The sequence below is a fragment of the Danio rerio genome, chromosome 22 (genome assembly GCF_052040795.2).
Source record: "Danio rerio strain M-AB ecotype USA chromosome 22, GRCz13ab, whole genome shotgun sequence".
Classification (NCBI taxonomy): domain Eukaryota; kingdom Metazoa; phylum Chordata; class Actinopteri; order Cypriniformes; family Danionidae; genus Danio; species Danio rerio.
The window spans coordinates 16,916,214-16,930,349 of record NC_141042.1 but is presented as its reverse complement, the minus strand read 5'-3'; the positions used below and the strand labels follow the sequence as shown (position 1 = coordinate 16,930,349).

Genomic DNA, 14,136 nt, shown 5'->3' with positions numbered 1-14,136 from the left:
AGGCTTTTATGTTTCTCTGTGTTGAGTTTCTTTGCGGGTGTTTTGTTTTTTTCTGAACACTAGCTTAATGTACAAGTAGCTAAAACTCGCTCATTCAGAGGTGGTAATCGGCGGATGTGGAACAACTTTAATCATAAGGTAAACACAAAACAAAAGTTTCCATCTGGAGCTTCTTTACAATACTCAGCATTTGTAAGCAATTGCTTCTTCGGGCCCATGGCTATCACCACCGTTCACACTCGTCACATCTACCAAGCCGACTAATCACAGAGTTTGCACCACACGTTCTGGCGGTTATTTATATATATATATATATATATATATATATATATATATATATATATATATATATATATATATTAGGGATGCTCAAAGTAATCGATTAACCGTTAACTGAAAGAGTGCGTTTGTGACCGATTAATGCTATCAGTTAAACGATTAAAATTATTATTTTATATATTTTTTGTTTGACTGCATAAGGGGCCGATTGAATGCGCCTTTGCGTTAAGAGGGGCATCTTTTGCACGCAGCTCATCCCAGAGCAGCAGTTTGTGTTGTCAAGACAACTACAGAGAACTTTTTAAGAGCTTGGTTTCCGCTACATTCATTCTTCATGGCGGGGACCAAAATTCATCTGTGCGCTCTCTGTTTAATCCTTTGGTGTTACGCGCTGACAGACTGACTGACAGGTGCACGATGCGTGAGACCAGCAAACACGCAGAAGCTTTCAGTTAAGATGAACACAGTTTCTATAGTTATACTTTATTTATAGATAAAGTATGACTCTGCATATAATCACTCTATCTTGCTGGAGTTTATAGCCGTTTCGCTTTACTTCAGGACGCATTATTGCCGCTCTGAAGGTCTAATCGCTGTTTTAAGTTATCCAGAGCTGTATGAATGTACAAATCTTGAATATCATAATATTATTAAATATTACAATTTTAACAACATAGACAGCAACACTTTTGCACAATCGATACCCAGCTGATTCAGTCGTTTCATAAGAGGACCGCGCTTCTTCTCTTCTTTTTTCCTTGTCAACATAAAGGCAGTGAGGTGCGCCTCGCGTTTTTGGAATGAAAAAAGCACATTAGCTGTGGTCGGCCACTAGTTCAACTGCAAGACATACTTAACTTGTGGGACGAGAACGTATAACCCGTGCCTACAGACACATTTGCCAAAGAAGCAAAATGGAAGAAGAATATTGCTGTATAACAGACGTGTTGATGCCAAAAAAAGCGCTGATGTTGACCTGGATCCACATCATAAACGCAACAAATAGGCTTTACCTTTTATTTTATAGCATATAAAGCATGTATGCACATTAATGCAATATCATATTTAAACAACAAAACTGTTTGCAAAAAGTCAACATATGTGCGCGTGTTGTTGTTGTCTTTTCATCATGCAGCGCGCGCACTTGAGCCGCGATGTAGAGAAAGGAAACCACGTCAAGACATAATCTTTAAAATAATGATTTCTATTAAAAATGTAAAAAGGTTTTGTGATTATAATAATAACAGCGGGGCATTAAATAAATGCATATTTTCCGTAGAGCGGGCGATTTGAGGAAGTCTGCTGTTTTGTTTGACGGAAGACAAAAATATGATTGGAAAAAACAGCCTATGCCGGTTATTAAAAATAATCAGTCAGTGTTTTCGATTTGTTATATAAATTAATTATTTAAGTGAAAATAATTTAGGGCAGTCCTATTTGTTTTATTCATTTTATTTAGTTTATTCTGTTCTTCTGTGCTAAACACTGCAGGTGCATGAAAATGCTCTGTCGTATTGTTCTATTATTAATATGCTAGCATATAAAAATAAATCACCATTTTAAAATGCAATATTTAATGTGTCAGACACAAAATAGACACGTCAATTTGTTTAATATAAAATTAATAGTAATCTGACCAGTTAACCGTTAATAACCGATTAATGAGCGTCGGTTGTCGGTTAGCAAAATTAACCGAAATGAGCATCCCTGATATATATATATATATATATTACATTTTCCTATAGGCACACGTCAGTGACGGTGTCAGACTCAGCCACGACAAGGGCTATGCGCCGGACCACACGTGCGCTTGATGCAGAAGTATAAATCAGCCTTAAGCCGAACCGAAACTTTATGAATATATATTTGAAAACAAACTTATTAAAAATGTAAACACACACAAAAAACAATAAAAATAAATAAATACAAGCTAAAAGTAAAAAGTCTTACCTAACAATATAGTTTAAAATCAATATTAGCATTACATTAAACAAAAACAAAATCAGATATACAGGAAAACAATGAGAAAACATTAACTCAAAATTGTAGAATATGAGCGAGACAGTAATGCTGATATTGCACCATCGTAAATACAGTATACAACATTTTTATCATAAACTACGGTTGCCATGGTGATTTTTGGAAGGGCGGGACAGGCGGACAGTCGTCATAAGGCCACAGAGACGCCAGTGACTGACAGAAAAACTCCATCAATTCCTTTTTCCGGCCACACGTTTGCTCATATATGTTGTGTTTAAGTAATGAAGACATTCGTGTTTACCTTGAAAGACATCCTGGAGTCTCAGGCGAGCTTCATCCTGCTGGTTTTGCGCGGTGTCCTTTATAACGTCTGTCCGCAGCGCTCATTCATCGCCCCTGAAGATCTGAATGAACGGATCTACGCTCTTGTTTACCGCAGTGAGTGTTTACCGCGCACGGACATCAGCGAGGGGCTTTTACATCAACTGTCTATTCTCGTGTATCCCTCCTCCTCTTACTGCTACAGGCTCGATCATAAACACACACACACACACTCACACTCAGCTGCTGCTCGAATCCTGAGCGAGTTGTTCTTGCGAGTCGGATCTATCATATGAATCAATTGAACCAGGAATCAGTCTGAGCGGATCTCATTATAGCAACTTTATGACCCTTTAAAGTCCAATTGAAATCCCAAAAATATTTTAGGTGTTAGTATTAATGCCAAGTCAGTGTGGGATCAAAATGTATAATGTTAATTTTGTTAGTGCACACTGTTATAGGTGAACAATTATCCATGCAAGTTAATCCATTGAATAAAACTGTTTGTTTTGGTAATCTTCAATCAAATTCTGACCATTTGCTTCTGCGTTTAGAGTGGGCGGTTCGTCTCTGTTGATGTCAGTTTGACAGCTTTAGATGCAATATTCCTAACCACACCTCTTTACTATTAGCTGGCTCTGGCCGATTGCACCAGCAGTGCGTATTGTGATCACGGTATTGTGATCACTGTTCTAAAATATATTCTTTTTAAATGTCTGGGTAAAAAACTAAAACTTTTTCTTTTTTAAACACAAAATACTTTTATTTTAAGAAACATTTATAATATTTTTGAGCAGTAAACACATCAGGTTAAATAATTCAATTGAATTATTGCCTTCTGCTGTCTTCATTAGTTTCAAAAACAGATTTAGTTTTTTTTTTTACAAATTTAAAACGTCATCTTTGGATATGTTTTTTGCTAGACATACTGTTGTCCTAAAAAACGACAAAAAAAAAGTAAATAAAAAATCGTACACATACCTTAGGAACGGTATAGCAGAAAATTCTTAAGGTTTTAAAACCTTGACTTTAATTTTGTTTATTCAGTCGTCTGTTATTAGTGACTGACAGTAATTTAATGTACTATAAAAAGGTAACTTATAATTTCATTTTCATATAGCCATATAGAGATGCATTTCTTTGCATTCATTCTGAATGTTTACAAAACGGCAATTCGCCTATAGCCATAGCACCCAAAGGAAACCAAGACAAACACGGAGAATATACAAACTCCACACAGAAGGCCAACTGACCCAACCGGGGATCAAAACAACGACCTTCTTGCTGTGAGGTGACAGCGCTACCCACCACGACACCATGTCGCCCAACATATAAACGTAGAACTGTAATGCTCAGCTATATCTACAGCCAAAATATATTTTGAATTATAATTTTTTATACGTTTCGCATATTTTATATACCGTTGAGGTTATTAACCCCTGTTTATTTTTCCCCCCAATTTCTGTTTAACGGAGAGCAGATTTTTTCAACACATTTCTAAACATAATAGTTTTAATAACTCATCTCTAATAACTGATTTATTTTATCTTTGTCATGATGACAATACATAATATTTGACTAGATATTTTTCAAGACACTTCTATACAGCTTAAAGTGACATTTAAAGGCTTAACTAGGTTATTAGGTTAACTAGGCAGGTTAGGTTTAATTAGGCAAGTTATTGTATAATGATGGTTTGTTCTGTAGACTATCGAGAAAATATATAGTTTAAAGGGGCTAATCATTTTTACCTTTAAATGTTTGTTTTTTTAATTTAAAACTGCTTTTATTCTAGCCAAAATTAAATAAGTAAGACTTTAACAAGAAGAAAAAAATATTATCAGACATACTGTGAAAATTTCCTTGATCTATTAAACATCATTTGGGAAATAATTTAAAAAGAAAAAAAGTTCAAAGGAGGGCTAATAATTCTGACTTTAATTGTATATACTATATTATAACATTTTATTTAATACATAAAAAGTGAGCAAATCGTAAGCCTATTGACCTGTACCTCCCCTATGCATAGACTGTCTAATGAAAAACCCCAAAATATAAGCTGTAGAGGCAATCATGGGATGAAGTGTAATAACGGGGGTAAATTATGACAGCATTATGAAGAGCACACTTCTTGTCTGGAAATGGAGAAAGACGGATGAGTCAGCAAACACCCCAGTAATAAAGGCCTTGCTGTGGTTGGTCTATACTTTGAGGATATAACATCAGTGCTGGTACGTTCATTAAATCCCAAACTAAAAAACAGCTCAGACCAAGCACTCTCAGACATTCAGACATTGCTGAATCAGTCATGATCTCATAACAAAAAGAACAGATATCATATGAACATCATATCTGATTTCCTAGAAGGATTTCGGGATGGCTTATGTATAGAAATGTTATTGTTTTGGTGACGTTATTGGTTATGGTTACACTTTTAACCATTTTGTTAATTAGCACCTTCCTCTTGCAGGATGACAATAGTGTGGACACACCTTCAGCTTGATGCTATAAAACACTGAAGACATGGGTCGGTTTCATTCCCAAAACCTCCGACAGACACTTTCAGCAGATCCTGCTCTTCAACATGATCGGTAAGTCTGGAAGAAATGTAAACTTTAGCATGGTATGAATATTACGATTAAGATTTGTTTCGATATTTAGGGTCATTTCACTTGGATATTCTTAAACATGAATAATGATGAAAGGAAAAATATCAAATTTGACCCTGTTCTGTAATGTTGCAGGAATATATTAGTAGGAATAGCCGCAAATACATTGTATGAGTCAAAATGATTGAATTTTCTTTTATGCCAAAATTCAATAGAATATTATGTAATTCATGTGTAATGAAGACATTTTGTTAATTTCCTTCCATAAAATTTTTTAAACCTAATTTTTGGTTAGTACTATGCTTTGCTAAGAACTTAATTTGTACAACTTTTTCTTCAGTATTTTACATTAAATATTTGTATTCATGTACAGTTGAAGTCAGAATTATTAGCCAACCTGAATTATTAGCCCCCCTGTTTATTTTTTTCCCCAATTTCTGTTAAACGGAAGGAAGAGTTTTTCAACACATTTCTAATCATAATAGTTTTAATAACTCATTTCTAATAACTGATTTATTTGACCTTTGCTATGATGACAGTAAATAATATTTGACTAGATATTTTTCAAGACACTTCTATACATTTAAGGCTTAACTATGTTACTTAGGTTAAGGCAGGTTAGGGTAATTAGGCAAGTTATTGTATAACGATGGTTTGTTCTGTAGACTATTGAAAAATTGAAAATAGCTTAAAAGGGCTAATAATTTTGACCTTAAAATGGTTTTAAAAAAATTAAAAACTGCTTTTATTCAAGCCAAAATAAAACAAATAAGACTTTCTCCAGAAGAAACAATATTATCAGACATACTGTGAAAATTTCCTGCACCAACTGCCTAATTTGACTTTACTTTCAGGCTATATGTAGAAACAAACTCCTACTTCTGTCTTGTGAACACTTGATGACTATCAGTGATCTGCCAGTTTCAGACTGTTGAATTAGTTAGTCTGATCGGGGCGATTATGCATTCGCAACAATCAATGTCCCCCAAATCCCCCTGTAATTCGCACCCTGCTTTATAACTATATTATCAACATGATTAACATATATAGCTTGTCCGAAGAGGACAAATGGTTATTTGCTTTGTCTCTTAAACATTATTGTAAGCTATATATATTTTTTAATTAATTCAAAAAAACTTATTCTTTACAAATTCATTCTCAAATAAATATTGAACACAATTTATGTTAAATTGTGTGGGTAAACTCTTCAGTTACTCAAGAACTTTATTTATATTAGATGTTTATTTTGTCTCAAAAAATGTTATTGTTGCTAATGACTGATGTTGTGGTCCAGGGTCACAGATAGTGATAGTCCATTATTTTAGGAATTCAAAATGACAATTTTCATCATTTAGAAAGACAACAGCATCATTATTATTTTTCACAGACATCAGTACAACTATTTGCAAAATCCATTAACTTTAGTCATCTTTATTGCTTTATATGTCAATGGTGGAATGGCAAAAAGCTGAAAAATATGGAGAAAAACACTATTTGAGTTTTCTTCTTTTCCCAAAGTTTAAACACCTGAAACTCTAGAAGTCTTAAAAATGTCCTATAAAAATCCTTTTAGATTTTGTTTTTCAACTATTTTCTCTTTTGGCACTTTTATTTTTAAGGTCCTATTTGGTTTAGTTCCACTGATATTTGAATCTCAAATGTGTCTCTGCCTCTAAAGTGAATATGTATCTTTTTTCCTTCTATTGTTTCCTTCGAGGAAATAAACTGCACATATATCACACCTCTGGGTGCAAAAACACTCATTTTTCAAGGTGTGCATGCCTGTCACTCAAGAAGTGTTAAGGATATCTTATTAGGATTTTAGATGCTGGTCCTTAGCAAACTTGACTTTGTGAATCCTCATTTTCAAGGCATTTTTTGGTTCATTCCAGTAGATCTGGGGATCTCAATGTTGCAGTTTTTTTTTAATAAAAAGTTTTTTTTTTTGCATCTTTTAATAGTCCAACACCAAATATTTAAATGCTTATTGTATTAAATTAAGAAAATAATTCAATTAATTTGAAAATAAGTCATGTTAAAAATGGAAAGATAAATTATTTCATCTATCAAAACAACTGGAGTGACAGAAACACAATGGCATTCTCAGGTTGAGGCTTATTAACTTAGTATTGTAACTTATATACTTATGAAAATGTCACTTATAAGCAATTCTAAATACTTCTTGAGTTACAGGTAAGAAGTTTCAACATCAATGTTCAACATTACTGATTTTTTAGACTTTCCTCTTTATATACAATAAGTATTTGTTACTGTCATGAGTTACTGGCATAAAAACTTTTTCTTATTGTTGAAATGTAAAAGTTAAACTAAAAATGATTAAAGTCTACTCGATTTACCAGTAGACCTACCAATCTGAGGAAGAATAATGCTGACATCTTTAAAAAGTAATTTGGCTCAGGTGGAAATGATCATTTTTTTAACAATGAGTAACTCCGCAAATATACTTTACATTTTTTTTATTATTCATCGTAATGTTTGTCTTTCTCCAAGGTAATAGTAACAAAATCAAAATTAACAAAAAGGTTTTCATAAATTGTGGTCAATATTTCTTTATTTATTTGGTAGAGTGAATCGGGTTATAATAAGAATTTTAAAAAATAATAATAATCAAAGTTTATTAGTATTAATAATCAAATTTTAGGTGATAAAGGAATATTTAAGAAAGTTATTTGTGTTAATTATTTAGTTAAATATTTAAATGATTTAAATAGAATTTCTGATCCAAAAACGAAAGCTAAATAATGGTCATTTTAAGTTTAACCAAAGTATTAATTTAATTCTCATAAATAAAAAATTATATGGTTTGTTATTATATTTAGTTAATAAGTCTACGAATAAGGCTTTTTAGTTCAAGTAAGCTTACTTGGTTCAAGTAATATTTGAATGCAATTCTATTTTAACAATAATTTATTCATTTACTTCTTCTTGTACTTTGGGTTTAGTTGGGTTTAAGCATTTGACAGGATTAAGGATGTAGAATGACATCATACAGAATATGTGCTTTATAAGTAATAACAAAAAGCCAATATCCAAATAATAGGCAGGTAATAGAATTATTAATTAATGTAAATTATTACCATCATTTCTATATTTAAAATACTATCAAACTTTTTATTTTAACTCTTTGTGAATATATAAATGCAGATATTATAAAAATGTATTTACTTTTAATCTCTGAACCACAAATAAAAGTAAAATGTTGCCCAATTTGCTTTAAAAAAAGAAAAAAAAGTAAATTAAAGTTCAAAATTCTTACAGTTTTGAGGTCAAAGCAGTTTTTCTTTTGCACAGACACTTATCAGTCCAGCTGGGTGGCGCTGTTGGGCAGAACGGCAGTGTTTGCCCTCCTGGTGTGGGCTCCTGCGCAGGTGGCATCAGAATCAGAAGAAGAAGCCCCAACTGAGTGGAATCTGTGGAAGAAAAAACACGAAATATCCTACGACGAAGAGGTCGGTTATGGTCAGCTGGGCATGACTTAAAGGTACAGTACACCCAAAAATGAAAGTTCAGTCATTATTAAACTCATATATTGAGAGCATGAGGGTGACCGAATGTTCAGTTTTGGGTGGACTATTCCTTTAATTGAAAGGTTTGAATGATTGTTGTGCTCTTGGGATACTTAACCCTGTATAAACATACAGTTTACGTGTGTTGTTAAGATGATTATATGTCGCTCTATACACTGAATGTTTGTGTATTTCTCATGACGTTTGGCTTTTTAACCACAGAGTGAAGATGTTCACAGAAAGACCATTTGGGAGACCAACATGCAGAAGATCTGGAAAAACAACAATGATTTCAGTTTCGGATTGTCAATGTTTAAAATGGCAATGAACAAATATGGAGACCTGGTAAGTAAATCGGAATTAAATATCCATTTATCTGAAAATAACCACTGAAAACCATTTAATTGGATAAGTAATAATATTTATCATTATGTTTTTTGTGATGTGAATCTTCATTTGAATGGATCTTTATACTAGTAATGTTGATATTTATACTAGTCGTATGAATTTCATGCAAAAAAATTTTTTTTTTGAGAAATCACACCTGTTTGTCATTATTATTACAGATTTGATGTTCAATTTACTTTTCTCAAACAATTAGAATGATTATTAAAACTGCATAGTTGTATTTATCGTTATAATTGTTGTCATTGATGCGAATTCCTTTTTATACTGACACCTAGTGGTGTGGAGTAATTAATATGTGCAAAAATATCCATTTCGGCTATAATGTTGTTCTGTAATTTTTTTCTTAATCTTTAAACCAACATTGACAACTGAAATAAAATGAAAAATGGTGACCTCATAAGTAAAACTATTTTTTACTTACATTCTGAGCTTTATTAAGGAATTACCTACTTGAAAACTGAAATTATTGCTAAACTTGTAACTATATTAGCGACCTCACCTAAGCTCAATATTTGCTTTATTGCTTTAGTTGTCTGACGAATAATTTGAATGATTATTAAAACTAGCTACATGCACATTTATCATCATATTTGTCTTGCACTTATACTGACACCTAGTGGTGTGGATGTCATGTAAAAAAATCGACACGTTTGCTTCCGCATTATGTCTTATCTTATTCTCAGACAAGTGTGGAGTACAAACGTTTGCTGGGAAGCAAAATCAAAGGCACAGGGAATAGAAAAGGAAAGATCACGTCTGCTCAGATGCTCCGCCTCAATGCCAAAAGACTGGGAGTGACCAATATCGACTATCGAGCGAAGGGATATGTGACCGAAGTCAAAGACCAGGTGCGTTTCAGCTCTGTTTTCATATTTGATTTAGATTTAGTCATTAAGCAGACGCCTTCTCCAAAGCAACTTACAATTAATGAGGCATTCAGCGATTCAACAAGAAGAGGCAATACACACAAGAAGTGCTACTTATATAGAGGAACTATTATTTCTCAGAGAAATAAGTGCTAGAGTTAGGAGGGAGGAGTGTTTTTCTTTTTTATAGAGAGAGCAAAGAGTGTTTCTACAGGTGGTTTGTCAAGCCCACTCACCTGTTTGAAGCAGACTTCATAAATCCATTTTTTTATATGGAGTGACTGCAAGAATGTGTCTGGTGCGAATGTGCAAAACTGGTTGGTTAATGTGTCGGAGAGAAAAAAAAGTGTGTTTTCTGCGGGTGGTTTGTCAAGCCCACTCACCAGTGTGAGGCACACTCAGATATGGATAATGCATTCCATATTGTATATTTTCTGTTCACAGTCTGATTTTGTTGGTTTATTTCAGGGATACTGTGGGTCTTGCTGGTCCTTTAGTACTACAGGGGCCATCGAAGGACAAATGTACAAGCATACGGGACGGTTGGTGTCGCTCAGTGAACAGCAGCTGGTGGATTGTTCCAGGTCTTACGGCACGTATGGCTGCAGTGGAGCCTGGATGGCAAACGCTTATGATTATGTGATTAATAATGCATTGGAGAGCTCAGACACTTACCCTTACACATCAGTGGTAAGTGACTTCTTCTTTGCTTATACACCTTTTTTCCTATGCCCCATGGTGTGTGAATTATAAGGGGTACATTCTGTTAAAATGTTAACAAACAATGTGAAAGGGACCATGAATTTTTTTCCATTCCAGTTACTTTGACCACTGTTTTTCTATATAAACATGCACTTAATAGACATTGATGACTGTTACACTCATGATCATCACATCTTTATATTCAGCATGTTAGGATTTTTAATTTAAGATAATACACGCAGCGGCAATCATCAACGTCAGTTCCAAAGCAGTTGACCAATCGAAAGAACTCAGGCAAGGTAAACATCGTGAGCTTCTGTTAACAGTAGCAAGTTGGTGTTATTTGCCGTTAACATAGAGGAGATTTTAAAAAAATATTTCTGAGCACTGTGTCTAGTACAGAGATGCCCATAGTAGAGCCTGCGGGCCAAAGTTGGCCCACGGTATTAGTAACCTTTTGTGATTTGGTCCACCATCCCATCTTAGAAGAGATTTAGCATAAATGTTGCGGGAAATGCCTCCAATAGAGATCCTCATTTCTAGTTAAACATAAACTTTTGTTTGTTTGTTTGTTTGTTTTTTTTTTGTTTGTTTGTTTGTTTGTTTGTTTAATAAAAAATCAACTAAATTGAAATGTTTTATTAATTGTGCATGAATGAGATTTTTAAATATGTAAATACTGTCACTCAAAGATGGAGGACAATACACAAGACATCGACAAGCAAATCAAGGCAAAGGCAGGTTCAGCTCATGTATTTAGTATTGAACACCATTGTGTTATAAAATGTGTTTGTTTATCTTGTTTTTGTTAGAGGTTCATTACAAAATGTAAAAAGTATCATTATTTATACTTTGTGAAGTAAGTATTTTTCTATTTATTTTTCAATATTAATAAATTAGAAAATTGACAGCTTAAACGTAATAAATTGGTAATTTTACTTTCGACCCACCCCCTCAGTCAAGTTTGATTTTTGGCCCTTCATTAGAAAAAGTTTTTGCACCCCTGGTCTAATGTTTTTAAACACAAAGATGCGTACTTTTAGCAGACCACTAATAACGGCAAAAATTTAAAATGTCTTTCCGCAGCAGTATTACAGATGCCCTAAATGCAACTGTACTATATTGTAGCATTGTTTTTAAGATTATTATTATTATTATTATAACTTTTATTTTACCAGGAAAGACACATTGAGATTAAAAATCTCTTTTACAAGAGCTTCCTGGCCAAGATTTGGCATTCCACAAGTCACATGAGTCCAACAGACAACAAACAAAAAACAATTTACAGTTAACATGAATCACACTGACAACTATTCAAAACATGTACAAACCTGTGTTTCAACTTCTAAAACTTTTATATTCTTTTTAAAAGCATGTAGTGAAATCAAGTCTTTGAACTGCAACTGTGTCTGCAGATTATTCCAAGCAAAAGGTGCTGCGTACTTAAAAGCCTTTTTTCCCATCTCACTCCGCACTTTAGGGACAGATAGTAAATAAATATCCTGTGACTGAAGACCATAGTTAAGAACAGGCTTTTTACAAATGTAATTCTGGAGATATGATGGGAGTAAACCCAGTATGTAAACAAGAATATAAAAATGCTTGAGCCTACGAATGGACAAAGCAGACCAACCTACCCTAATATACAGCACACAATGATGAGTAAGGGATTTAAAATTAGTTATAAATCTTAGTGCACCATGGTAAACAGTATCCAATGCATTCAGACTTTGAGACGAAGCATGCATATAGATTACATCACCATAGTCCAATGTCGACATGAATGTTGCCTCAACCAGCTTCTTTTTAGCTCCAAAAGAAAGGCAGTTCTTAATTCTAAAATAAAAGCCTAAAATCACTTTTAATTTTTTCAAGATGGATAAAAATATAGTACCAAATCAAAGGTACCTCTTACTCTGTTTCCCTATAGGAATATTTTATAGCACAACCTTATTATTTGATGTGATTTATTTTGGTTATTTTGAATGGAAGTTCCTCAAAACAGGAAGTGCTACCCATGATTTAAAATAAAAGTCATGCTCGGAAATTGGTGGATTTATGTATTAATTTGATGTGGTCATTCTGAATCCACATTTTTATTTTTATTAGGACACTCAGCCCTGTTTCTATGAAAAGAATTTGGCTATGGCTGGAATCAGTGACTACAGGTTCGTCCCGGCTGGAAATGAGCAGGCATTGGCTGATGCAGTGGCAACTGTCGGACCAGTCTCTGTTGCTATCGATGCTGACAATCCAAGCTTCCTTTTTTACAGTTCAGGTCAGATTTTACTTCTAGACATTGTAGTTCCACTCTGAAAAGAATTAAATAAACATTATATTGTTTTATATTATATTATATTATATTATATTATATATTAAATTATATTAAATTATATTATATTATATTATATTATATTATATTATATTATATTAAATTATATTATATTATATTATATTATATTATATTATATTATATTATATTATATTATATTATATTATATTATATTATATTATGACACACAAAAAATAGAAAATAAGACACAATTTAGCAAAAATAGTAATGAAACATTAAAATTCTTATTAAAATCAGAATTGTATAATATATAATCAATTTCAAACAAATTATAATTTTTTTTACAATTCTGTAACACTTTAGAATTAGTTTTAAAGGACTATTATTTTAAAGTGTTACCAAAAATATCATCATTTTAAGCATTGTTTTATTTTAGATTTGTTTATTTAGCTTAAAAACATTTTTTATTCCACAGGAATCTACAAGGAATCCAACTGTAACCCTAACAATCTCAACCATGCTGTGCTGGTGGTTGGTTACGGCTCAGAGGAGGGCACAGATTACTGGATAATCAAGAACAGGTGAGAGAAAACGCCCTTCATTTACATTTGTGCCACAACATTAGCAATGCAACCCAAACTAGACCACTTTCCTTTTTATTATCATGCTCTTACAGTGGCCTTCATTACCCTAAAACAGCCACTTCACAGAATACTATGCTGTGAAAGTGTGCCAATTCTAGGTATCTGATGTTTTGTTTTGCTGTCTTTTCTCAGCTGGGGAACGGGATGGGGTGAAGGAGGCTACATGCGGATGATCCGCAATGGCAAAAACACATGTGGCATTGCCAGCTATGCTCTTTATCCCATTATTTGAAACAAACGATATGTTTTAGAATCAGGTCTGTGTCACAAATCAGTGTATTTAGCGGGTTTGACTTGTACAGAGCCGCACTTAAGTCTTGTTTGCAGTCCGACTTTAAGACAAGGCACTTCAGGTGAATTGGGTAAAAAAATAAAACTCCTCCAGTAGATTAAGTTAAGAATTCCAAACTTTTTTTATTGTCATTTTAATAAATGCTATATTTAAGTATGCAAATGAGGTTTTATTTCAATAAATGTGCTAATTTGCATACATTTCTAACATGGAAA

General features: G+C 33.1%; 2 protein-coding genes across 4 annotated transcripts in view; one reads left to right on the top strand and one right to left on the bottom strand.

The window, feature by feature from the left end:
* ankrd29 (ankyrin repeat domain 29) overlaps positions 1-2,836 on the bottom strand; it is a 14,329-nt gene extending 11,493 nt beyond the window's left edge. Inside the window, 1 exon segment of one of the 2 annotated variants that reach the window (NM_001020760.1) lies at positions 2,561-2,836. In NM_001020760.1, coding sequence (NP_001018596.1) covers positions 2,561-2,572 — 12 coding nt within the window. In that variant the 5' untranslated portion in view covers positions 2,573-2,836. 2 annotated transcript variants of the gene reach the window in all.
* On the top strand, positions 2,459-14,136 carry cts12 (cathepsin 12). 2 transcript variants are annotated; one of them, XM_087304142.2, is made up of 9 exons: positions 2,459-2,697; positions 5,051-5,171; positions 8,502-8,659; positions 8,939-9,061; positions 9,808-9,972; positions 10,459-10,680; positions 12,802-12,970; positions 13,461-13,566; positions 13,762-14,136. In XM_087304142.2, the coding sequence occupies exons 2-9, from the start codon at positions 5,165-5,167 to the stop codon at positions 13,859-13,861; spliced, it is 1,050 nt and encodes a 349-aa protein (XP_087160268.1). In that variant the 5' UTR covers positions 2,459-2,697; positions 5,051-5,164; the 3' UTR covers positions 13,862-14,136. The 2 variants fall into 2 exon arrangements, with proteins under 2 accessions (XP_087160268.1, XP_087160269.1); XM_087304143.2 differs by having other exon boundaries at positions 8,502-8,691.

Excerpts from the sequence above, each read along its gene's own strand:
- cts12 (XM_087304142.2), top strand. Across the intron at positions 9,973-10,458 it reads TGACCGAAGTCAAAGACCAG|GGATACTGTGGGTCTTGCTG; the intron begins GTGCGTTTCAGC and ends GGTTTATTTCAG. Across the intron at positions 12,971-13,460 it reads CTTCCTTTTTTACAGTTCAG|GAATCTACAAGGAATCCAAC; the intron begins GTCAGATTTTAC and ends TTTATTCCACAG.